The 24550-nt window shown below is 43.5% G+C and overlaps 1 protein-coding gene across 6 annotated transcripts in view; it reads left to right on the plus strand.

The window, feature by feature from the left end:
- LOC104053682 (phospholipid-transporting ATPase ID) overlaps positions 1-24550 on the plus strand; it is an 89401-nt gene that overhangs the window by 47727 nt on the left and 17124 nt on the right. For all 6 annotated transcript variants that reach the window (XM_064439302.1, XM_064439304.1, XM_064439303.1 and 3 more), the window contains 11 exons: positions 606-688; positions 4580-4738; positions 6324-6412; positions 11673-11869; positions 13030-13238; positions 14608-14651; positions 16235-16400; positions 17193-17381; positions 18937-19052; positions 20519-20683; positions 23129-23240. In XM_064439302.1, the coding sequence (XP_064295372.1) occupies positions 606-688; positions 4580-4738; positions 6324-6412; positions 11673-11869; positions 13030-13238; positions 14608-14651; positions 16235-16400; positions 17193-17381; positions 18937-19052; positions 20519-20683; positions 23129-23240 (1529 nt within the window). The remainder of the gene's footprint in view (positions 1-605; positions 689-4579; positions 4739-6323; positions 6413-11672; positions 11870-13029; positions 13239-14607; positions 14652-16234; positions 16401-17192; positions 17382-18936; positions 19053-20518; positions 20684-23128; positions 23241-24550) is intronic.

A 24550-nucleotide genomic window follows, 5' to 3' on the forward strand; every position in this document is an offset into this window, starting at 1 on the left:
CCAGGACTAAGCAAGACTAGAGAGATAAAGAAATTGTGACTCTCCCAATACTCTACAGACAGCCCTCTGGACTTTGCCGGTCTGATTTCTGCTGAAAATGAGCTTGTAGTTCCTGCACATGCAAATGCCAAGAGGCCCTGAACAAATGCAGTGTTGTTTTGACATTGCATTTCAAACTCCCCAGCTAGCTAGTCCCAGGACTTGAGTACTCTTCAGGATCACAATACCATGGCAGGATATCCAGAGCTCTCCTATATGCTCGGATACCTCAGGGTTCAGTGTGGTGTGACTGGCAGGATAGATATTGAGCTGCTCAGGTTGCTGAGAGCCTGGTCTTGCATTTTGTAGTGAAAATGAGAAGACAGATCCACCTCGCTCTCTTTGGTACCATGGTACCGTGTCCAGAATTCCTCTGGCTTCCCTGTCTTTGCAGCTGAAAGAGACAACTATACTCTTTGGCCAGGTAAAAAAGGCCAATGATGGCATGGTCCATCAGATGTCTAAGGAAGAAGACTGTCCTCAAGAAAAGAAGTGACTTCCAGGGAGAGTTTTCAGTTCACATAGGACTTTCTGTTCATGTTTTCATCTCATGTTATTTGTTACAGTGAAACAAACCTGAAGGTGAAGCAGGCGCTGACGGTCACTGCAGAGCTTGGAGAAGATCTTCAGAAACTGACGGAGTTCAATGGTGAGTCTTCATGCAACATTCATTTTCCAGAGGATTTGCCCAAACTCCAGAGCCCAGACAGTGCCTGGGAGCCTCGCTTACAGGCTGTTCCATGCTCCCTGCTAGGAGTCCTCTGGATGCAGTGGCAGGAAAACAGGATGGGTGCATTGCAGTCTCTACCACAGATGCAAACAGCATACATAAAGAGATCCCCCTTCATTTACAGGTCTCAGTGTCATGCACGGCTATAACTTGAAACTGCATTGGTGGGAATTCTCCTTCTGGCTGCACACCTTTCTTTAGCATCTGTCTGTACATGTTGAGACTACCCACCTCAAACAATACAAGAGGTCGTGTAATTGCACTGTTTTCCCAAAACTGCATGCTTAGGTCTGACCTCAAGATATTTTCACACTGCACTTTTGCATTGATGCAGCAATGCTCATGCATTGATTACATTTAGCTTCTGAGTACGCAGACCTGTGGACTAACTGTGCACACAGGACAAGTGACTACTTCCCTGCCTGAAGCCTTACCCTGCCAGCATTTCTCTCTTCTCTTGATGTCACAATAAAGACTGCATTTTAAGATAAAGACAAGCAGTGCACATGTGGTTAACAGGCAACATGTCCTTTCTTAGCACTGTTTTGTATATCAAATAATTAGAATAGAATAGAATAGAATAGAATAGAATAGAATAGAATAGAATAGAATAGAATAGAATAGAATAGAATAGAATAGAATAGAATAGAATAGAATAGAATAGAATAGGAGTACTTCAGTTGGAAGGGACCTACAACGATCACCTACTCCAACCGCCTGACCACTTCAAGGCTGACCGAAAGTTAAAGCATGTTGTTAAGGTCATTGTCTAAATGTCCTTTAAACACTGACAGCCTTGGGGCATCGACCATCTCTCCAGAAAGCCTGTTCCAGTGTTTGACCACCCTCTTGGTAAAGAAATGCTTCCTAATGTCCAGCCTCAACTCTCCTAGTGCAGCTTTGAACCATTCCCACGTGTCCTGTCACTAGATGCCAGGGAATATATAGCAGCACATACACAGAAAAGAGCCACACCTGTCAAAAACAGAATACTCCATGCTCACACATTCCTCTGTCTGCAGAGAGATGACAGGGGAACAAACCAAGTGGTGTTAGTCATGCTCCACAGTGCCCTGCGGGTTTATGTATGAGGGCAGGACTGAGGGAAGAGTCTGCTTGGAAAGGGGTCGACTGAATGCTGCTGTCCTTGGAACGTCTCAAGGACTGCAGGATCTCAGGAAATACTTTCAGATAAAGAGGAAAAATATTTTTTTAAAAAATTCCTTTATAATAAGTAGATGATTCCAGGACAAATGGCAGGGTTGTGGCAGAGACTTAGCATAGCTGGGACTGTCTCTGGTAGAGACATCCAAAGACATGGGCTTTTCTTTTGCTTTCTGCATTGAGGTTTTTTGACATAATGTTTGTGGTCTTAGCTGAGTGTTAGCTCAGTACATCAGGATTTCTCTGAAGTGATGGCTCAGGTTCTGAGTGTTTTAGGTCTTGAGAAATGTTTTTACAGGTGCAGTTAGATGTCTTATGCTAATAGTCAGAGTGGCATGCCGTCATTATTTTCCTGAAGAGGCTGCAACGTGTATGAATTTGTAAGCAAAATCTTAATTTTTAAAGCATTTCCTGTGTAATGCTAATCTAAGGATTCTGCATTTTTGAAAGTGTATAATTTTAAAAATGTTTCAAAATATTTTGGAAAATTAAAACACTTTGAATCAAATATTTGCCCTTTAAATCCCTATTTTAGTTATATTGTAAATAAAAGTGGCTTCTTTGCAATACTTAAAATTAATAAAATGTTTCCCAGGATGATTTATATTTGGCAGAGTACTGGGAAGAGTGCCTTGAATCAGACCCAACCTTGCATTTCCCAGCAAACCTCTGTAGAAGTATTTAAATATTTACATAACTCTATCTAATTACTTCTTAAGACAGGAAGAGAGGAAAGGGTTGATCAGCTAATATAGGCACTCAGTGGAATGCTTAATGTGACTTATGATGTTTGTTGACATCATGATGGTTCAGATAAGGAAGTTGACTGCAAAATGTTGATCTTTATTTGATTTGGAGAACTGGATGATGAGAAAGGAAAAAACACTTTTTGGTTACTTATTATCACATGTAGACTTGGCAGTATTTAACTCTTTCAGGCAAAATGCATTCATCTTGTTGTTCATGTATCATCTTGCTGTTGATGGGAGGAGGAGACAGGAGGCACAGTGCCTTGCTGAGGTATCTTCAGCTGCAGAGTCACTGGGGTCAGTGCAGGTATATTGGGCAAATCTCTAGAGCTTCTCACTTTTTTGTGATAAGTCTAACTTGGATGAATCTCTTCTGATCTCAAAACCAGCATATCAGTAACCCAGATCAACCTGCTTAATGGAAAGCAGATGTGGATGTTGACACGCAAGGTGCTCTCATGAGTGTTGTCCCACAGCTGGCATGAGGGGAGGCACAGTCTTCCTGGTGAGGGATCATGGCCTGGGTTTCATTCACCAAAGTCTCACTGTGCTGTGTTTCAGGTTGCACTGCAAAGCCTCTGTTTTCTTTGTGCTTTTCGAGGGGTTGCAATGGCTGTAGTGAGGCAGGTCTGGTTACTGTAGACTTTTAGAAATGACAGAGTAGAAGTCTAATTGTTCTTGGATTAACTAGATGATAAAATAGTTGTTCTGCACAGTTGTTAGTATGAGCTCTGATGTCACACATGTCACAAAATTTCCTAGTTGCTTCATCTTTCAAGTGTGATAATTTGTTTGCCCTAGAGTAGAGCTACTTTTCTATGAAAAGAACATTCGTTCTTGATTTTAAAATTCTGAGTGGTGGAAATTACCACAGTATGTAAAGTTGCACTTTTTTTCTGTACTTCTCTGGATTTTGCTTCCATTCTGTTAAGCTTGGTGTGTTCTGCCTGAGAACAGCTGGAAAAGCTGTATTCTCTGCAAATGCTAGTCCTTATGCAGATATTTGCAGCCTGCAATCAAAATAACTTTAATGTTCCTGCTGATTAACTGAACAGACTGAATTCTCTTGGATTCCCTTTCAAGATCTCGAAGATTCCTCTTGAAGACTCTTGGATGCCCTTTCAATAAGATGTATTTGTATTTTGCAGTTCTTCCCAACACATCCACGGGGCTCTGCTCTGAATCTTTAGATGTCGGTTGCAAATTTTGATTTAAATAATTTTTATACTGAAGTGTCTGTGTCTACAGTTTTGTGTGAACATATTTTATTATAAGAATTGAATATAACACATAGAAACAGAAACAAGCTCTCCAATCACTTTCAGTGTCAGCTGCATAGCTGAAGGTAGCAGTATCTATTTTCTTGTGTCACTGCGACTTAAAGTATAAAAGAGATGAAATTTAAAAACAGTGAACAAAGACACCTCACTTAATTACTCTCTTGCAGACTTCAGGCTATGATTTTCTCGCTTGGGCTCCTGCAGTTTTAAAGGAAATGGAATAGGAATTATACAAGGTCAGCACTTTTAGCTAAAGTTATCCAGTGACATCCTACCACTATGAACTTGCTGTGGAAGGATTAGAAGTATGTTGCTGGTTCAACGTTTCCTCTTACCCTAATAAGAGGCATGGAAACTTTGTTTTGGGGTCTACCAGTACAAAATTTCCATGTTCAAAGAATAGGACAAATGCAAATTCATTGTGGTCTATTGGATTATGACAAGAATATGGGGAAGGAGCAATATCCCAAAACATCAGTAAATATAGGATATAGGATGGGAATGATGGGGTCAGAAGTGGCCCTGTCTGGGGCACAGCTGAGAATGCGGTATTGACTGACATATTTTGGGGCCAAGATGGTTTCCACCGCCTTTTTGTTTTTACTTTCCTTTTACAGGAGAAGTAAAATGTGAGGCACCAAATAACAAACTGGATAAGTTCACAGGAACTCTTACTCTTCGAGGAGAAAAGTATGCCCTGGACAATGAGAAGATGTTGCTGAGAGGCTGTACGATTAGGAACACAGAGTGGTGCTTTGGTCTCGTTATTTATGCGGGTATGTAGAAGAAAAAATTACATGTGAATTGCAGAGCACAGCAGCGCTAGCATGGAAGTACATCACACCCAATGTGCACAAAGGAACCAAGAATTTTCCTCTTTGGAAAATATGTTTCTACCAGGTACAAGAACAAAAGCAGAAGAATATATGAGATCCCTTGGCTCAACTCTAGGCTGGAAATTATGCATATTGCACTAGATTTTAAATGGAGAGTTTTTATCAGAAGAAATGGCTACATTACACATTCAATTCCATCTTGATTGGAATCATAGAATGATTAAGGTTGGGAAAGATATCTAAGATCATCAAGTCCAACCGTCAACCCAACACCCCCAGGGCCTCCTAAACATGCCCTGAAGTGCCACATCCACATGTTTTTTAACACCTCCAGGGATGGTGACTCCATCACCTCTCTGGGAAGCCTGTTCCAATGCCTGACCACTCTTTCAGTGAAGAAATTTTTCCTAATATCCAGTCTAAACCTCCCCTGATGCAGCTTGAGGCCATTTCATCTCATCCTATTGCTTGTAACTTGGGAGAAGCGACCAGACCCCACCTTACTACAGCCTCCTGTCAGGTAGTTGCAGAGAGCGATAAGGTCTCCCCTCAGCCTCCTCTTCTCCAGACTAAACACCCTCAGGTCCCTCAGCTGCTCCTCATAAGACCTGCTTTCCAGACCCTTTGCCAGCTTCATTGCCCTTCTCTGGACACGCTCCAGCTCCTCAATGTCCTTCTTGTAGTGAGGGGCCCAAAACTGAACACAGGATTTGAGGGGCAGCCTCATCAGTTAAGCCAGTAATTAATTATTTTAATAGCTTTAGTTAATACTTACTATTAGTAATAATTAATTACTATATATTAAGGTAATAAATTTAAATAATTAAAGTTGTTATTATTAAGTGCTTTAGTAAGCAGAGGTAGTCTTTTATTTCAGAAATGCATGCAGCAAAGTACATGACAGAAATCTGGATCAATCGATAAGAAAGAATGTAAGAATTGAATCTGTTTAAGAATTAAAGCTGAATTAAATCTGCCTTTACTGGCCCACACTGGGTCAATTGAAGTCTTTCTCTCACCAGGCTTGTTCAAAGTTTTTCACTCTTAATGGCATTTAATTCCATATCATTTCTGTGTGATTTTAATCCTTATTGGAGCATCAGGGTCACCAATAATATTATTGTAGACCATTAGGTCTATGCTTCTTATGAGCATAGACCTTCTATTGTTTCTATACTGCTGTAGACACGTGAGATGATGTATAACATGTCACTAATAAAACAGCAGTATCAGTATTCTGTGAAAAGTAATTAAACCTGAAAGGAAGGATTGACTGTTGAAAGAAGAGAACAGGATCAAAATCCAGAATTAATGGCTTTATGTGACACTCTCCATATAACCTAAGGCAAGTGACTTAACATTTTTCTGCCTAAGTTTCCCACTGGCCCTGTAAGCTGTGTGTACTTGCCTTCAAGAAAGCTGTGATGAGTATTTATGCTGTAAAGCACAGTGGGGCCTCAGAGGGAATCAGCTTCAGAACAGCTCAGCTTTATTACTAAAATTCGTGAGTGTGTTTTGTCTCCAGGGCCAGACACCAAACTAATGCAGAACAGTGGAAAAACAACTTTTAAACGGACGAGCATTGATCGGCTCATGAATGTCCTTGTGTTGGTGGTAAGTCTGATTAATGTGCCTTCATTTCTTTAGATGTATACATAACTTCCAGATGCTCCACCTCTTTGTCCACACAAATGAGGGAATATCAGAAAAGACTAACAATAAAAATAAAAATTATGTAATAATTTATTAGCAGCCTGAGTTCTGCAGTACCTCTGCCAGCCCATCTTGCAAAGCAAGGCCATTACATTGACAGCGTTAAGGACCTTTCCTCTGAATGTTTAATTTTGTCTACTCTCCCTTGCTCTGCGTTTTTTGTAAGAACCACTCTGAAGCTTGCAAATGCCTTTTTCCCCTAGTAATTTTGTTATTTTCTATTTAAATAAAAATTAGCAGTTCTCCCTCTCCCTCCTGATTTCTTGGTGCCTCTGGTGATATCTGCATAGGACTTGGTAACCGAGTTTGGTAATTTACATGATGCCAGCTTCTGATTTAACACATTAGGTTAAAATATTAGACATGGTCTCATTAATACTCAGAAACTGGTGTTTTTAGCAGCTGGGATATTTGAGAACACTAATCTTATATAGCAGGCACTCTCCTCAAACTGGAAAACAGGTCTGATTTGAGGGTTAAGCTTGTCAGTGGTTTTAACAAATGGCAAGTACTTCCAGGCAGAAGTTTTGATTCTTTTACAGACTCTTCAAGATTTTACTGCTTGAGTTCAAAGCCACTCAGAGAAGGAAGACATACACTCTGACACTGCTTTATTCAATGGTGCTTGAAGAAAAGCTCTTCAATTTCAGTCTTTTATTTTCCTTTGGGTGCAAGTTTGTCATGCCTTTTCATGCATGCTGCACCAGCCTCAGTTTATGACACTGGGAAGGTCTGGTGGCCACTGTTCCCTCTTTTTGCCTCCTGCCCTTTCTCTCCATCCCGACCTGACAACCAGGCTTGGGTCAGGATCCAGCCCAGGCACTGGAGCAAGTCCTGGAGAAGGTGTCCAACAGCAGTGTGTCCATCACAGCAAGGCTATGCTGAGCTCTCCCTGCCCTCCACGACTTCATGCCTCCTCAGCACTGGGGCTTATAGCACAAACATCTCCAGGATGGCACCACCCTCCAATCTTTCCTCTTCATCCCAGCCCCTGTCCTCCTGCTTTTTTCTCAGGTTTCCAAAACCTTTTTAGGTGAGTCCATGTATGGGACCTGTCAGTTGGCAGAGCCAAGCGTGCCTCTGTGCGACTGAAATTGCAGCAGCCGTTAGTCCCGCTCCCAGAGCTCTGAAGGAGTGTTCTGAACATCTGCATGTGCGTATTTGCTGTAAAGCACTGCCACAGCACAACGAGCCACTCCAGGGTCACCTTCAAGCCCTCTTGAGTCGTTGTTCCATGTGCAGTAAGGACATGCTCTTGACTTTGGTAACCTTACACCAATCTCCGCCAAGTGAAAATCTTGGTTACCATGATCTGCTTATTTTCCTCAGTGTTTTCCTCCCTTACACTTAAGGGGACGGCAAAAAAAAAAAAAAGGAAAAACCAACAACAAACAAAGTTTGGGCCACTTACTTACATTCAAAATTTTGCAAGTATTTGAAAAAATTGCCATATTCTTAGGTGTTCTGCTGTGCTGTAGCTGGAGAGGAGGATGCACTGTGGGGCAGGGCAGTGGGGGATCCACAGGGCACAGAAAGGGAGCAGACAGAAACTGAATAGGGAACTTGGAATTTAGCATTTGATTAAGATTTGCCAAATCTCCTTTCACAAGTCAAGGGTCCCACACAGAGCTTTCAGTCTGTTTGGCCTCTCTTCATGAACACAAATGAGATGAATTTACCTCCTGGCTTTGTTTTAAAAAAACTGAGCAAGTTGCAGCCGATTGCATCAGCCTCTGCCTGGGTTCTCAGGCGCTGATGGAGCCAAGGGTGTGTTTTTCTCCTTTACACATTTTTAAGACACCTCACATTTTGGTGTCTAAGAAAAGCTCTGTCTAACCCTAAGCACCAGGCTCTTTGCACACCCAAGGGAAATTGGCATCAGGTCCTTCCAGCTTACTGGGTGGTTGAAGGCTATAAAGCATGGTCATAAAAAGACGCAGTATATTGTGCTCTTGAGTTTGGAAATACAAAGTAGCCACAGTTTGCTATAAATAGCTCATTTTAAGCATAAACGAAACTTGTTCCATGTTAACACTGGCAAAGCTATTATGTGTTTAATTGTCCATAAAACTTCCAGGCACAAAACACTGTTTAAGCAGGGCTCGCCAGTGGAGGCCTCGTTAAATGTCACCCTGGTCTGTCCCAACAGGAGTTTGTCAGGAGTGAACCTTTCCAGATGGCAACCATAGCTGTTTTTTGATGTTTGGAAATGTTTCTCAAGAATCTGAGAGAGAAGTGAATGTTCCTCCACTGGTGACTCTCCTGCCAGCTCCAGGAATGCTTTTTGCTCCGAACTTTGCTTCCTAGCAGGCTTGGGGGAGCACATTTTCAGAGAAATAAGGCTGTTGCCTTCACCTCTTAAACAACTTCTTGCTTCAAATCCTGAAGCAGAACTCAGACTGCCAGTAAAGAAACTGACAGTTTTAACTCACAGTCCAACAGGGGATGTTTGTCAAAAGTCACCTCCTCTTTACAAAAATCCTACTCAGTCCTGCAGAGGATCTTTTGCAGGCACCACATGGGCAGGACCCAGAGAGGCAGGATGTTCGCGCTGGGAAGCCCCATGTGCATACACAAGCCTACAAAGAGGGGTTTTTTTTCATGTCTTTCTCTTGCAGAGCTGTGATTATGATTACAACACCCGGCACACAGTTTTTTCTCTGCACAGAAATTCATCTCTGGGGCCTCTGTTAACGGCTTGGTCTTTTGCATTTTTCTCAAAGCAAACAGCATGTTAGTGAACTTTGTGTAAGCATGAGTATTGCACAAAAAGTTGAGCTGCTAGGGATGAGACCATTGACATTAAAAATGCAGATAAAGCAAAATGTACATAAAGCAAGTGCAGTCGTAGACAAGAGCTGCTGTGGTATGGGAAAGTTCAGCTGCTCCCCTGCCCCATGTCTATTTCTGTTGCTGAATCATACATTAATTTCCTACATGGATTGTGATATTCTACAAACTGACAATTTTTAACCTGTGGGGCAGCAAGGAATCATTCACGGCAGAGTGATAAGATAGAAAAGCCAGCTGGCTCTTCTAATTAATTTATTTTACAATAGACGAGGTCTGCAGAGAGAAGTAATATCTTATACTTGACCAACAGAAATTTCTATAAAAATAGGCAGGCTTGACTGTTTTCTCCATCTATTTTCTCTGTTGGTTTAATAAAGGACATTACCTGTCCCTGGGTCATGCCTCTCATATATCCTTAAGTCCTGATGCTTACAACAGCACAAACTGAAGCCTGTTTTTACTGCTGGTTCACATAGGTTTAAAAACACTGCACCACATTCCTTATCATCAAGCAATTCATAACTGGAGTAATCTATTGGGCCTCCCACAATTACATGGAAAAGCTGCTACTGATGTGGGGAATAAATGTGCCCCCTGAAACCCTGCCCAGCACCTTTACTTACAGTGGACCCCTTTTAGCAGCTTCTTGGTATTAAAATTCAAGTTGGGCATATGTGAACTTTTCATCAAATGATTCAAATCACTTCATAAATGTATCCTAGCTCCTCTCACATATTACCTCAGCAATACTACTACCATCTTTACTGGCAGTGTTTCTATGTTTGTACATCAATTATTGTTTTTTACAAAGGTTGATTACTGTTGTCATGTGATTGTTACTGGGTGGCCTTACACATAATGGCCCAACTTACTGATATTTTCTCCCTAATGACCATACTTGCAAGAGATTATTTTTAATTGCTCGGTTGTGCAGCCTGTTCACATTTTTAGGAGGATGCTGGTTGTTTTAAGTCAAATATTTGGAGAAGAACGTATCAGCAGAACTGGTTTTATTTTCATTTGTCCAGGAATGATGTCAACCTAACTTCAGTTTATCTTTCCGTTGATCACCATTTCTACCTTTCAAATGTAGGAATTGTATTAGCAGATTTTCAGCATGGTGGAGCTTCCCAGTTTTCAAAACATTGTTAAAAATTAACATTACCAGCTAAGATAATTTCTCAGCTCCTCTCCTCTAAATTTTTATCTTTAGATTACCTGAACCCACTGGATTGAAAATGCTTATTATTAGCAGATAGAGCCACATAGTGTTCCTTGTCACAGAAAGTAATCTGTCTTTTCCATCAGTTGCATCATATTGGATAGACACTTCTTTCTGCTTCCTTCCTCCTTCATTCTTGGAGGACTGTCTGTTGAACATGTCTGCTTTTTCCACACCTGTTTCTGAGTTTACTGTTTTCTTGATATTTTGTATGACTGTTAGATATTCATAGTTCCTTAATTCCTTGAAGATATTCATAGTTCTATAATTCCCTGCAGCTTATATTAATTTCTGTTAACTTCCCTTCTTCCCTGCTTTTTTGTATTATTTTCCAAGTAATTGTATTGTTATGTGCCTCTCTTCTTTTAATCAGAAATGTTTTATTACCTAAGTCATGTTTTTGTGTCTATTAAATGGTGCTCCTGAGCAAGTCCCAGTTTTCACTAAGGTGTTCCGCTTAGAAATTCCTTTCCCAGCTGCTCTTCCTCTGGTTGCTTTAGGCTTCAGGAAGTAGGTTTTTCTAAACTCCAAGCATACATATCACTGGTTAGTGTGTTTTCTGTTTGCTCAAAGGAAATGTAATCAGATTGTGATAGCAGGTACCAAGACAACCATTAGTTCTGAGTCAGAGATTAACTCTACTTTAACAATCAGAATGATACCCAGTGCTCAATTCCAACCTGCACAGTGCTGAATTTTCTGTGTTACAAATTATCTTTAGTAGTTTTTCAGAAATGGTGAGGGAAACTATGATACATCCAGAAAATGGCCAGGTAAAGTCCTCCAGGCAGGTTCTATTTCCAAGTGTGAAGCCAGATGTTTGACGACCCACAGCTCAACTCACCTCTAATGAGATTTGATGTTCTGCAGCCAGCCGCCCGTGAGCACCCTGGTTTAGGTGTGTGTTTGGGACTTAAATCCCCAGCTGTTGGAGGTCTTGCAATTCCAAATCACTAGACTCTGCACTGTGTAACTTTGTCCTTGAGCGTCATAAGTATCATAACTTTGCTGGTTTTCCTCCTTCACCCCTAGGAACATTTTCCTGTGATTCAGGCTGTCCAGCCCAATCTCATTAGGGTCTTCTGATTAACCTGTATGTAATAAATTCGTTGTTTCTAAAATACAATTTTAAATTTTTTTTTCCAGATCTTTGCATTTTTAGCACTGATGTGTCTTATCCTAGCCATTGGCAATGGCATCTGGGAGCATGAGAAGGGCTACTACTTCCAAGACTATCTGCCCTGGGCAGAAGGCATCAACTCTGCCTCCTACTCCGCCTTCCTCATGTTCTGGTCATATGTCATCATCCTAAACACGGTAGTGCCAATTTCACTCTATGTGAGGTATGTGCCAGAACCTACTTTCATGTTTCACCTTAGGAGAGGTTTAGCTTTTGCCCTAGCTGGGAGCTGCATTTTCCCTAGACACAAATGCAACCACGTTGTGGACAATTGCACACAACCACAGCAATGCTTTTCTTATTTCTGCTGCCTTTGGAGGTCTTTGTCAGGGTTGAAGCAGGGACAGCAGTGAACCCTCGACAAGGAATGGGTTTGCAGTTTAAGGGCAGATGTAGGTGTAGGATGTGATAGGAGTAAGGCTGGAAGCCTGCTATGGTTATCATCTTGTTCTCTCCCATTTGCACTACCCATTAAACAAAGCAAATGGCACGTTCTTTGAGGTGGTTGTAGGGCCTCATGTGAGGAGGGCATTGCCAAGCAGGTGTAATGAGATTGAGGTTCCATAGTACCTGGTGCCATATGAACAGAGTGAATGTTGCTACTTCCCAGAGAATGCAGTGCTGTGTTGGTTATTGCAAAGTGGCAAGCAGGGGTAAAGAGTAGGCAATGTGTCCATGACACTCTCAAAAGCTTGAGGTTGGAGTGTAGACTGAGTAGGTGTCTATAGTTTATCATTGCACCTAACTCTTCAGACAGCTTTGCTGCTAAGGCTCTCTTTTGTGTTGGTAAATACCAGGAAGCAACCCTGTTTCTGCCCCGTATGTCTCACCAGCAGCGAAATGGAAGTTCATGTTGCCTGCGAGCTGATACAGCTCCTTGGTTGTATTGAGACACACAATGACTTGCTTGTTGTGGAGCTCTGGGTTGTTTGAGCCATGGCTGTGCTCATCCCCCAGCACCAGGCTCAGCCCATCCCAGAGCCCTGCTGGAAGCTGTCCCTGTCTGAGCACCACTCCCAGAACTGCTCTAAGTGAAACCCATTGCTCCTGCCTCGCTTTTCATTCTGAAAACTTCTGCAACTTTTCAAATACATTTATAAGATGTCGTTTTATAAAAAAGGAAATGAATTTGCTATAGACCTAACAGATTGTTTGAGCGGGACTTCCTTCAGCATTGCTTACTACAGGCCATTTAAGGACAACCTGATGAGTACACCCTGTCATTACCTTCAAAATTGCAATCATTAATGGTGGTGCTGAAGATAAAGATCTTGTCCCTTAAACTAATGAATATTCCATCACCTTCTCTTTCTGTTTCACCAGTGTAGAGATTATACGTTTGGGTAACAGTTTCTACATTGACTGGGACCGTAAAATGTATTATCCGCTGAATGACACACCGGCTCAGGCCCGTACCACTACACTCAATGAAGAGCTGGGGCAGATCAAGTACATCTTCTCAGACAAAACAGGAACTCTCACTCAGAACATCATGTGTTTCAACAAGTGTTCTATCAACGGCAAATCCTATGGTATGTTATCTATTTGTCTTACCCTCTGAGTTTTATTCCATTGTATGCCTCCTGGACCACAGACACTAAATGTGATATCCAGAAGAGAGAGTTTTGTAAGAAGCTGCAGTGATAAAGTGCGGGGCTGCCCATCAGGGATGCCTGGACAGCCCTGATTACAGAATTTGCTTATCTTAATAGCATTTTCCTGTCCCCTGGTTCCCCTTTTTGCCACCCTTTAACCTTCCTTTTTCTGCTCCAGTATCATCCCAACTAAAGAATCTGCACCTTATCACTTTTTCCTCATTGGTCCCAGTTTTACTACAAATGTACTCAAATTTGCTTCTTTCTGATATCACTAGATAGGTAGTCTTAGCCTTTTATGGTATTATTGACACAGTTACCCAGGTATTTCTAACCCTGAAAAACATAACACATAATTCACATAACTAACCACTTGTAAAATCAGCCATCTCTTATGGGTTATCAGCAAATTTTGTCAGCTTCTCACACTGTTATCTCTCACGTTCAGCAATTTCTCATGTCACGAGCAGTGGTTTTCCACATCCTGTCCAGGTAGCTGAGCCTTCGGTTGGCACCTAGTCAGTGGCCTGGTCATTCATCTTTAGCCCTGACATACTTCACCCTACCAGAAGAGACAAGAGTTAGTAGGGAGTTGGAAAAAATGGGAAACAAAAGCTGTTAGCACTGTTAAGTTAATGATTGTTAGGATCTAAAAGGCTTGTTTATTGTTTGGCCCCGGACAGTTTTCTTCATACTCAAGAGGTGCTAACAATTAACAAACTGACTAATTGATTAACATCATTAGATTCCCTGGAGGAATCAGTCACTTCTTATTCGTAGATTGATGCTTGTTTTGCCTGTGACTAGATCATCAGTTCAGGGGAAATGAATAGAGCAGCCTTGCTACTTAGACATGGGAAGAATAGGCTTTGACAACTCGTTCTCTGTGGTGGTTCAGGGACTGTTGCAAACCCAATATGATCCAGGAGCTGGATTTTGTCTCACATTCCAAAGGGAAGGTACAAAAGAAGTCATCCCCTAAAAGCACATTTGTTTCCTACCTACCACTATGTCCTTTCTGGATTCAGCTTGAGCCAAGTCTTCTTTACCCAAACGCCAGTCATTTTTACATTAACTGCTTTGTGTTTCAAGCATCTATCAGTATCTGCATTTTGTCATGGATTAACATAGAAACTGATTAATATGAATTATCAGTCTCAGTCCTCATGTCAAGATATTTGTGTTTACTGAAACTTTTTAATTAGATACTACCTTCAAAACACTTTAACCTATTTTTGTGAAAGGAGCTCAGAGACTGCACTTATCTGGAGTTTGTGGCTATAACCTCAGTCTTTTTTGCTTGCAGGTGATGTGTATGATATGTCTGGGCAAAGGGTAGAAATAAATGAGGTAAGTGCCCAGGTGCTACCAAGATCTGTGTTTTCAGTGAACCTGTCTGCCTGTGCTAGTGGACGCAACCCACCCATGCATAGCTCATGCTCCTGGCACTGCAAGAGCTGATGCTCTTGACCTTGACAACAGGGATGTGTGTTCTTGTGGATGTCAGAGGATTGACAGCGTTGCATTCCTTTCCAGTAAGCCCCATTTAAACCTGCAGGTCAGGTAGCCTGAGTGCCAATTATTCCCTCAGCTTCATGGGACGTTGTAGTGCGTGCACAGCTCTCTTGAATACTTGGCTACTGATGTTTTTTGGAAACTTGAACACTGTTTAATTTTATTATCCTTGGCTGTAATTAAATCTTTGGGTGGCCAATCAGGGAATTTAGTTCATACTGATAACAAAGTCACCCTCAAGTTCTCACGACATCTGGACATTGGAAAGTGTGACAACAGGTGACTTATCCATTCCTCTCTAGCCCCTGCTTGCTAGCACAAACCCATATATCTTGTATTTCTAAAATGTCCCAAAACCACATGCAGTAATCCAAGTAACAAACGGCTAGATGATGATGAAAATCCCACTCCTCATTCCAATGATTCATTGGCAGGCCATTTAGAACTTTAATTACCTCCTGAAATTGTCTATTTGTGCTGAGTGCTGTGCTCCAGACTGTTGTCGCTCAGGCAGTAAAATGCAAAGGGCTGATTTGCTTAGAGACTCATGCTGTTCTCTTGCCAACTGGCTGCCCAGCAGCTCCTCCTGCCCATGGTACTCACCCTAGCAGAGCCCTGCTGCCCACACATCCATGGTGCTGCAGTGCCTGGACCTTGCTGTGTAGATGAGTGTTCATGAGGGGTGGGTCTGTGCTCTTGCAGTAAGTTCTAAATGTCAGCTTGCAGAGGTCAAAAGGATGACTCCCATCCTGGAAACTCTGAGCTCATCAGGGATGGGGTGGGAGTCGGAATTGTCCTGGGCAGGCTCAGCAGTGCATTCCTCCATGACACATCATGCTGTGAGCTTCTGGCCATTTTTCCAGTATGTTCCCTTCTCCTTGGGGCTCCTTGTTTTCAGACAAAATGGGCAGTGCCTGTGGAGTTGAACATTTACATCACTCGTCTGTCATCTTTTTTCCATATCAGGATTTTTTTCTTGCTTTGGGAGAATAGGGTGGAGAACAGAGCCTTTGAATTGTTTTAAATTGGGCTTCCACATTCTCCTATCACAGGCAGCCATTGACATCAGGAGCATGACGCCTCCAAGCAGGCATGTGTTGAAGGCAGGCATTTCTTTGCTATAGAAATCCTTTGGCAGGGATCCTGTAGGAGCATTTCTTGTCATACAGAGAGGCATCTTTAGCTAATCAGGTTCTCAGCCTAAGTGCTGCTCTGAAAGGCACCTCAAGTGCCTGTCCTCTCCTGTGATTCAATAGCTTTCACGACCTCCCACTTAGACTTACCATTCTCTGTCATGAACAGCCCTACAGGAGATGGCCCTTTGTAGATGTAAGGAGGATAGTGGGGCTATAATGAGCAAGTATTGGTGTTCAGACATATGAGAGCGCCACAAATAACACCAGGCCGTATTTTTGCAGAGCACAGAGAAGGTTGATTTCTCATACAACCAGTTAGCCGACCCAAAGTTTGCCTTCTATGACCATAGCCTGGTTGAAGCTGTGAAGCTGAGTGATGCCCCGACGCACAGGTTCTTCCGGCTGCTCTCACTTTGTCACACAGTGATGCCAGAAGAGAAGAAGGAAGGTGAGGACTATTGAAGGCACCAGACTGAGTGGCTATGTTCACCCTGCACCACAGCATGTCTTCTCTCCACAGAAGCTGTTATTGGTCCTTTTGGCTCCCTGGTGATTTTCTGTAGTATATGGCTACACATAAATCAATGTCTCTGGAGATGCAACATGGGAAGAGAAGGGACCAGGGCCTCCACCTGAGTGTTCCTGTGGTGGAGCTGACACTACTGCAAACCCCACATCTCTGGAGTGCAGAAATTGCAGGTGCCACAGCTTCCCTGAGGTGGCAGATGCCTTGCCCCACTCCTTCTCTACTCTGCACCAAGTCCCATAAAGCAAAGAGCATATAGCTGTCCTCTGGAGACCCCTTAGCTCCACTCACCCAGTATTCCCACAGGTACTACATCAGTCTCAAATCCCAGGCAGGATGAAAGGGTGAAAACTGTGCTTTAAAAGCCAGAACCATTCATTGACACATATAAGGTGAAAACACTGATGAGAAAAATACATGCTTATGTAACTAGAAGGGCTTAAACCCAAGGAAGTTGTCCTCTTACTGAGATCTTTTGGACTTCAAAGAGAGTGATAAAAGACCCCAACAGAGTCTAGGAGGCCTCTTGCACTGGCCTGGAGGATGGGTTGATGGGACTTGATGGAGGTGTGTGGACATAAGGTGCTTTTTAGTGCTGCACCTCTGGGGATAGACAGAAAAACAAAGGGTTAACTGCTATAAAATGTCTTTGATTTTGTATTTAGCCTCAGAAACAAAGCAGAAGCCATATTACTTTTTTTTCTTGCATGTCAGGTAACTTGGTGTATCAGGCCCAATCTCCTGATGAAGGAGCCCTCGTCACTGCTGCCAGAAACTTTGGGTTTGTGTTCCGGGCTCGCACACCGGAGACCATCACTGTTGTGGAAATGGGAGAAACAAAAATCTACAAACTCCTGGCTATTCTTGATTTCAACAATGTTCGCAAGCGAATGTCTGTTATTGGTATGTTCCCTTTGCTGCCTTCTTTCCTTCCTGACTTTTTAGGCTCTCAAGTTGGCCCTCATTCTGCTGTGATGAATTTTCCTAAGAGACCCCCTTTGCAATGCTTTCTGAATAACGTTTAATACTGAGCGCTTTAGATGGGCTGAACTACTGGAAAGTGGCTCTGTTGAGAAAGACCTGGGAGTGCTGGTGGACAACAAGGTGATCCTGAGCCAGCACTGTGCCCTTGTGGCCAAGAAGGCCAACAATATTCTGGGCTGCATTAAAAGAAGTGTGGCCAGCAGGTCGAGGGAGGTTATCCTCCCCCTCTGCTCCACCCTAGTGAGACCACATTTGGAGTACTGTGTCCACTTTTTGGCCCCCAGTTTAAGTAGGACAGGGAACTGCTTGAGCAAGTCCAGCGGAGAGCTACCGAGATCATCAGAGGACCGGAGCATCTCCCTTATAAGGAAAGGCTGAGAGACCTGGGTTTGTTCAGCCTGGAGAAGACTGAGGGGTGATTTCATCAATACCTATAAATATCTAAAATGTGGGTGTCAGGACAGTGGGACTGGACTGTTTTCAATAGTGCCCAATGACAGGCCAAGGGGCAATGGGCACAAGTTGGAACACAGGAAGTTCCACCTAAATATGCAAAAAAACCCCTTTCCTGTGATGGTGACAGAGCAGTGGCACAGGCTGCCCAGGGAGGGTGTGGAGTCTCCTTCCCTGGAGGCATTCAAAACCTGCCTGGTTGTGTTCCTGTGCCCCCTGCTCTAGGTGTAGTTGCTCAAGCAGGGGGGTTGGATGAGATGATCTCCAGTGGTCCCTTCCAATCCCTGCCTTTCTGTGATTCTGTGATTCTACGACTGCCTTGACTTTTCAATTACAGAACAGTGCTAGATAAATTAGGCAAGTGGGAAACACCTTAACATCTGGACTGCAATTATGGAGCAGCATCCTGAAGACACCAACCCTTTTACATATCTTACTTCCCTCATGATGATGCAGGAAAGGCCTTCTTTCTAATCAGCTTTAAAATTAGCAAAATCTGAGAAAGTGGGAAAGGAGAAAGTGGGAATGAGTAGGGAAGCCGACTTTTTGAAAAGGAAATTGGAGAAATTGTTCAAGAAACCTTGTCTAGCCTTTATTAACCCTGCAACATCCTCAGATATTTCAGGCATTGGAACATAGTAACTGTAGGAAGAGAGTGGTAGTACCTTTACTGGTAGGAGCAATAAGAGCAGCAGGACCAGTTCCCTAAAAACAAATTGTTCTTGACTTTTGAATGCAGATGTCCTGCCTGAAGTGCTGCCTGCCGGAATCACATAGTTCAACAGAGCATCTGCTCAGACCAATGCAATCTAGGTACAGTTGCCTGTGCTGCTACTGCTAAGGTGGAAAGTAGCTGCATTATCTTCTTTTCTTAGCAAAGATTGTCTTGATTCCTGGGAGTCTGCTAAAACTTGGTGGAGTTCAGACACCTCTAAAAACCCTTCTTTATTTTGATGGAAGGGCTGTGTTATGGAGTGCCTCAGTCTGGGATTTGTAGCATTTCTTCTTCTCTTCCTCATAGTGCGGAGTCCAGAAGGTGACTTGACGTTGTACTGCAAGGGGGCTGACACAATTCTTTACGAACTGCTTCATTCATCCTGCGACTCTCTCAAAGAGGACACCACAGAACACCTGAATGTAAGTGTTTCCTTCTGCCAACATCTCTGCATTTGATGGTTTCCTTTTCTCCAGGTGTGGAAATGTACTTTGTGTTGAGGCAAAAAACAGATTTCAGAAGGAGCACCCAAGCAATAGCTTTTCTTTTTCTTTTTTTTTTCTTTTTTTTTTTTTTTTCCCCATGGGGAATGGAGAGGGAAATAAATTATAAAGCCTTAGGTCTCAAATCAGTTGCCTAAGCATGGGCACCAGGTGCCATTTGAACTGCTCTAGGATATCAAGGACATCTGAACAAGCATGGCAAATACAATGCAGGACATTCAGAAAACCTGTATTCCTCTGGAGTAGGAGCTGGAAGCTAAGCAGGATAGGTGGAACACCTCAAATGGCACAAAGCATCTGTGTTCTGTGTTTTGGCAACTAAATTCCATCCAAGTCTGCTGTCAGGCTACAATGCATGCACCTGATGCATTTAAGCATGCCTTGGATTGGAATAACTCAGGTGATAAGTAAACAGCCACAAAGCCATCTACCTTCCTGAATTCGATTCAGATTTGCAGTGATTGTAATCTGAGAGGTGTCAGTCAGAAGGGACCAGGCAGGATGTGGGACATATTCACCGCCCCTTCTTACAGATCATATAGGGGCATACCAACTGGGCAGCAATAAAAAAGCACCACTCAAACTTGGGGGCTTTTATGTTGTTGATGGTGTGCACTGGGAGGTGGTTACTCACCCAAGTGAATGTTTTGTCCAGTATTTCTCCCCGTTGTGATCCAGATCCTGCTGGTACAGTGCAGAGCACAAGACAACAGAAGGTTTTGCCAGAAGGTTTATGCAGTAGTGCAAATACCTCTGCTCACTGCCTGGAGGAGCCAGGGGAAGCTTCTGATGAAAGAGAAGGAAGAGCAGACCTATGGATATAACCTGTTCCTGATGCACCTTTACTTCAAACCTGGGGAAAAGCCTCTGTTTTTCAAAAAGAGAGCTCTGTTATTCTCTGTTAAACACTGAGAGTCATACCAACAATCACACATCTGCAGAAAGCACAGTTACAAGGACTTGCTGAGATGTCATGACTGACTGTGCTCATGCTGTGCATTTCAGCCAGCATTTGTACCCTAAAAATGTTGAACCCAGGTGTAAAATTCAAGGCTGTGTTCAGTGTTTATTAGGTCTCACTATTCTATTCTCATATTTCTCTGTTGAGAAATATGAACCTGGGAGACAACTGCCTGGTTAATGCAAAGCTCTCTCAAATTTGTTCTTTGTAAGGACAGTGGATGGCAATAATAAAATGGTTTGGAACTAGCTTTTTAAAAGTACCCCAAGGTCTGTGGTGTAATTTGTGATTTTTCCACCCTTCTTCTGCAGACTTTAGGCAAGAAGCTTTTACAAATAGCTATTTGTTTTCCAAGGGTCCTTTGTAAGCCCAGATGAGCAGACCGTTTCTCTTTGACCTATTCTGCTTCACCACTGTCCCGCAGGAGTTTGCTGGTGAAGGTCTGAGGACGCTTGTGGTGGCCTATAAAAACCTGGATGAAGACTACTTTCAGGACTGGATCAGGCGTCACCATGAAGCAAGCACTGCCTTGGAAGGACGGGAAGATAAATTGTCAGAGTTATATGAAGAGATTGAAAAAGACCTAATGGTTGGTGTTTCAGGGAATCTGGGCCAAGCTCTGGGGGAGGCAGCATGGATGGCGGTTTGTCAATAAACAGCTCAGTATGACGTCAGTAAACATTGCTCTGCAAACAGCTCGGTCGGTTTTGTGACAGGAGTAGATAGGAATATGGCAGTCCTGGGTTTTCACTGGCACCTCTGTCAGGAGCCCGTAACTGGGATGTCAGCCACAAGTGCAGTGGAATGGTTTTATTTTAACTCACGTGGGTGTCAGAGTAGCTTTCTCGTGATGAAGTGACATACCAGAGCCTAAGGGAGATGATGTGGACACAAATATTTCATAGCTACCCTTTGTATGTGCAAATGGCTGATCTATTTATTTTCCTGCCTTTGAAATGGCAGGCAGTGAATAATCCCCAATGCCCCTCCATTTCAGAAAGTGTGTTCTTTGTCCTTGCAGCCCTGGGCAGGATGGGGAGGTGATGTCCATGAACACGTTTGTGTCAACTTGAAATAGGGCTAAACTGTGATCTTCAAGTCATTCTTCTCTCCCTGAGTGTTGTTACAGCTTTTTGAATGCCCTGGGGGGTCAGAGCCCTGAATAATGAATGAAAAGGATGTGTGGGATCCAAGTGGAAGCAATTCTGCTTTTGCACTGGCAGCAACAGTTTCCTGAAATTTCAGAAACCCTGGGAGCTGCACTGTTGCTCCCTCTATTAGCTGAAAACTCACAATGCCAGCAGGGCCTGGGAAGAAGCATAAGCCCAAGAGATGTTGACCTCTGGAAGTTGCATAGTCTATGGTCCAGGGGCTACTGTCCATCTGGGTCCCAACAGAGCAGTGGTAAATGCTGATCCTCCAGTCCAGAGCATACATTGTGCAAATGCTCTGTGGGGTCTGTGGGCTGTGTTCAAAGCGGGAAAGACGTGGAGGTTTAGGAGGTTAAGGGGCCAGCTGCTTTGCAAGAATGGGTTATGAAGCTCATGGGCTGAGTAGAGAAAAGGTCACGGGCTCATACCAGGCTCAGAAGAAAACACTCTTTACACCAGACCCTTCTCTGTACTCTCTACAGGACTGATTTTACTTCCTGAAGGTGGTGTGGGAAGAACAGAGGGTGGGTGCAGGAATGCCTGGTTTGTGACAAAGAATGGGTGTGAGAGCTACAGTCAGCAAAAATGTCTTGTGACAGGTCTTGTGGAGGTGTAGAGGACTGCCAAGTATCATAGTCTTACTGATGGGCAAGAGCAAAAGCCCCTGTGTGTGGCAGGCTCCTGCTAGAGACCCTTAGGGGTGTAAGATTTAAAGACACAAGGGGATGGAACATGGTCATATTCAGAGAAAGGTAGTAAAAATACTATTAATCATTGATTGTCCTAAAAGCTAACGAAGATTCACAGTCAGGAAGGCATCATGATTCTAGCTGCTCTTACACAAGGTCATGGGCAGACAAGCAAAGGCCTGTCGACAATACTATTGTGCCCTTCTGCAGCTCCAGAAAGACAATGGCTGTGGGGAATGCAAGCCCTTGTTCTCTCTTCCTGGGCATATTTAACATGGGTGTCCATCTTTGGGCCTCCAGCTCAGACTCAGGCTGCCAAGGATGAGCAGGTGCTCCCAGGAAGTGGCTTTGTATGCTACAAGCATTTAAGTTCTCACTAGCTGGACCAGGGACTACTGCTGTAAAACATGCATTGTGCAGTTTTGAGGACTATACAGAGAAGTTCTGTCATTGCTGTTGTCTGCATTCATAACACCCAGAGCTGATGAGTGATGAACATCCCAGGAAGCCAAAAGGGATCTTGGGCTTAAAGCCAATCTCTGAATTTAGTCTCTCAACAGCAGGAGGTAGGTGGTAGCAGATGCTGCCTAAACCTGAGCTAGTAGTGAAACCTTCGTGTCCCTTTGACAATAGGTTAAAGCCACCAAGCATCTCCAAAATGCAGAAAAAGCAATAATTTTAAAATAATGAAGGTTTGTGTCCTGAGCAGTCTGTGGTTTAGTTGTGTGGCAGTATGGAGCAGGGGTGGGCACAGGTCTTTTATGAGCTGGAGAAAATGTTTAGCAGCCATATGACAGCTGCAGTACAATATAGCTGGGAGCAACTCCACTGTAGAGGGTGCAACTGCAGGTTTGGGGACAATGGATCCACAGCTGTCTTTGTCCCTCGGTTAAAACTCTATCTGCTCTGAAGGTGGTATGTGGAAGAACCCAGACCTGTAGGTATGCAAACAGGCTGGCAAATAATTTCAGGCATGTTCATGATCCATCTGAGCCTGGGGGATTAGAGACTAGAACATTTGCAGTATCAGGATGCTACTCTGTACAGTAAATTTGCTAAGGAAAAATGAAAATCAGTACAACCTTAGTCCTGGATTTCATTTGTGCTTGCTTGAGGTCTGGACCTGGAGGTCTAATGCTTTCTCCTTTGCTAGCAATGGGAAGACTTACCAGTTCCCTGTTGTTTTCTGTTAAGCTGCTAGGTGCCACAGCGATTGAGGACAAGTTACAAGATGGAGTCCCACAGACAATTGAGACTCTTGCCAAAGCCAACATTAAGATATGGGTTCTCACTGGAGACAAGCAAGGTAAAGGGGTTACATCTTGGGATGTTTCTTTTCTCTCCCACTGGTGAGACGGGTCTGTTAAGACCCATGTTCTCATTTTTTCTCCTTTGAAAACTGCACAGAAGACAAACTTACAGGGCTTTTCTTCATTGCCAACTAGGCAAAACTCCAGTTATCTGGAATTAGACAAGATAACTGTAGCTAGTGTCTGCTTGTAATTCCTGTCCTGAGGCTGGAAGCAGTGTGAAGGCAGCATCCTTTGCCTTTGGAGAGGTGACATTGAGCATCCCATAAGCCCTCTCATATGCTGTGAAAAGGTATCACTTCAGTACAGTCAACCGCCCTGGTGAAGAAGTTGGAAGAAATCTTGTCCTGCTTTCCAGGAACTTCAGTGGTAAAGTCGATGTTGCATCTGTTTTAATTTGATCCAGAATAGAAATGGAAGGAACATAGGCTTTTGGAGAAAGTATTAAGCTGGAAAGAATGGTAAATAGATTCCAGTGAATTCTTTTGGAGAAATAGTACCTTCACTGAAACAATGGTGTTTCAGGGAGGCCAAAAGTGTTTGCAAATAATTTTGTCCAATAAATGAGCAGGGAATTTTTGAGAAAATCAAAACATTTCATTTTGTCATATTCCAAATGTAATAGTTCTGCTTACTGTGGTAGGCTCACCTTGGCTGGACACCAGGATCACTCACCAATTATCATCACAGGCAAAACGGACTCAACTTGGGGAAAATTAATTTAATTTATTACCAATCAAATCAGTGTAGAGCAATGAGAAATAAACCCCAAATCTTAAGAACACCTTCCCTCCGCCCCTCCCTTCTTCCTGGGCTCGGCTTCACTCCTGATTTTCTCCACCTCCTCCCCCTGAGCAGCGCAGGGGGACAGGGAATGGGGGTTGTGGTCATTGTCTCTGCTGCTCCTTCCTTCTCAGCGGGAGGACTCCTCACACTCTTCCCTGCTCCAGCATGGGGTCCCTCCCACAGGAGACAGTCCTCCACAAATTTCTCCAACATGGGTCCTTCCCACAGGCCACAGTTCTTCACAAACTGCTCCAGCATGGGTCCCTCCCACAGGGTGCAGTCCTTCAGGAACAGACTGCTCCAGCGTGGGTCACCTGCAGGGTCACACGTCCTGCCAGCAAACCTGCTCCAGTGTGGGCTCCTCTCTCCGCAGGGCTGCAGGTCCTGCCAGGAGCCTGCTCCAGCATGGGCTTCCCACAGGGTCACAGCCTCCTTTGGGCATCCACCTGCTCTGGTGTGGGGTCCCCCATGGGCTACAGGTGGATATCTGCTCCACCATTAACCTCTGTGGGCTGCAGGG

The sequence above is a fragment of the Phalacrocorax carbo genome, chromosome Z, assembly GCF_963921805.1.
Source record: "Phalacrocorax carbo chromosome Z, bPhaCar2.1, whole genome shotgun sequence".
In the NCBI taxonomy this organism is placed as follows: Eukaryota; Metazoa; Chordata; class Aves; order Suliformes; family Phalacrocoracidae; genus Phalacrocorax; species Phalacrocorax carbo.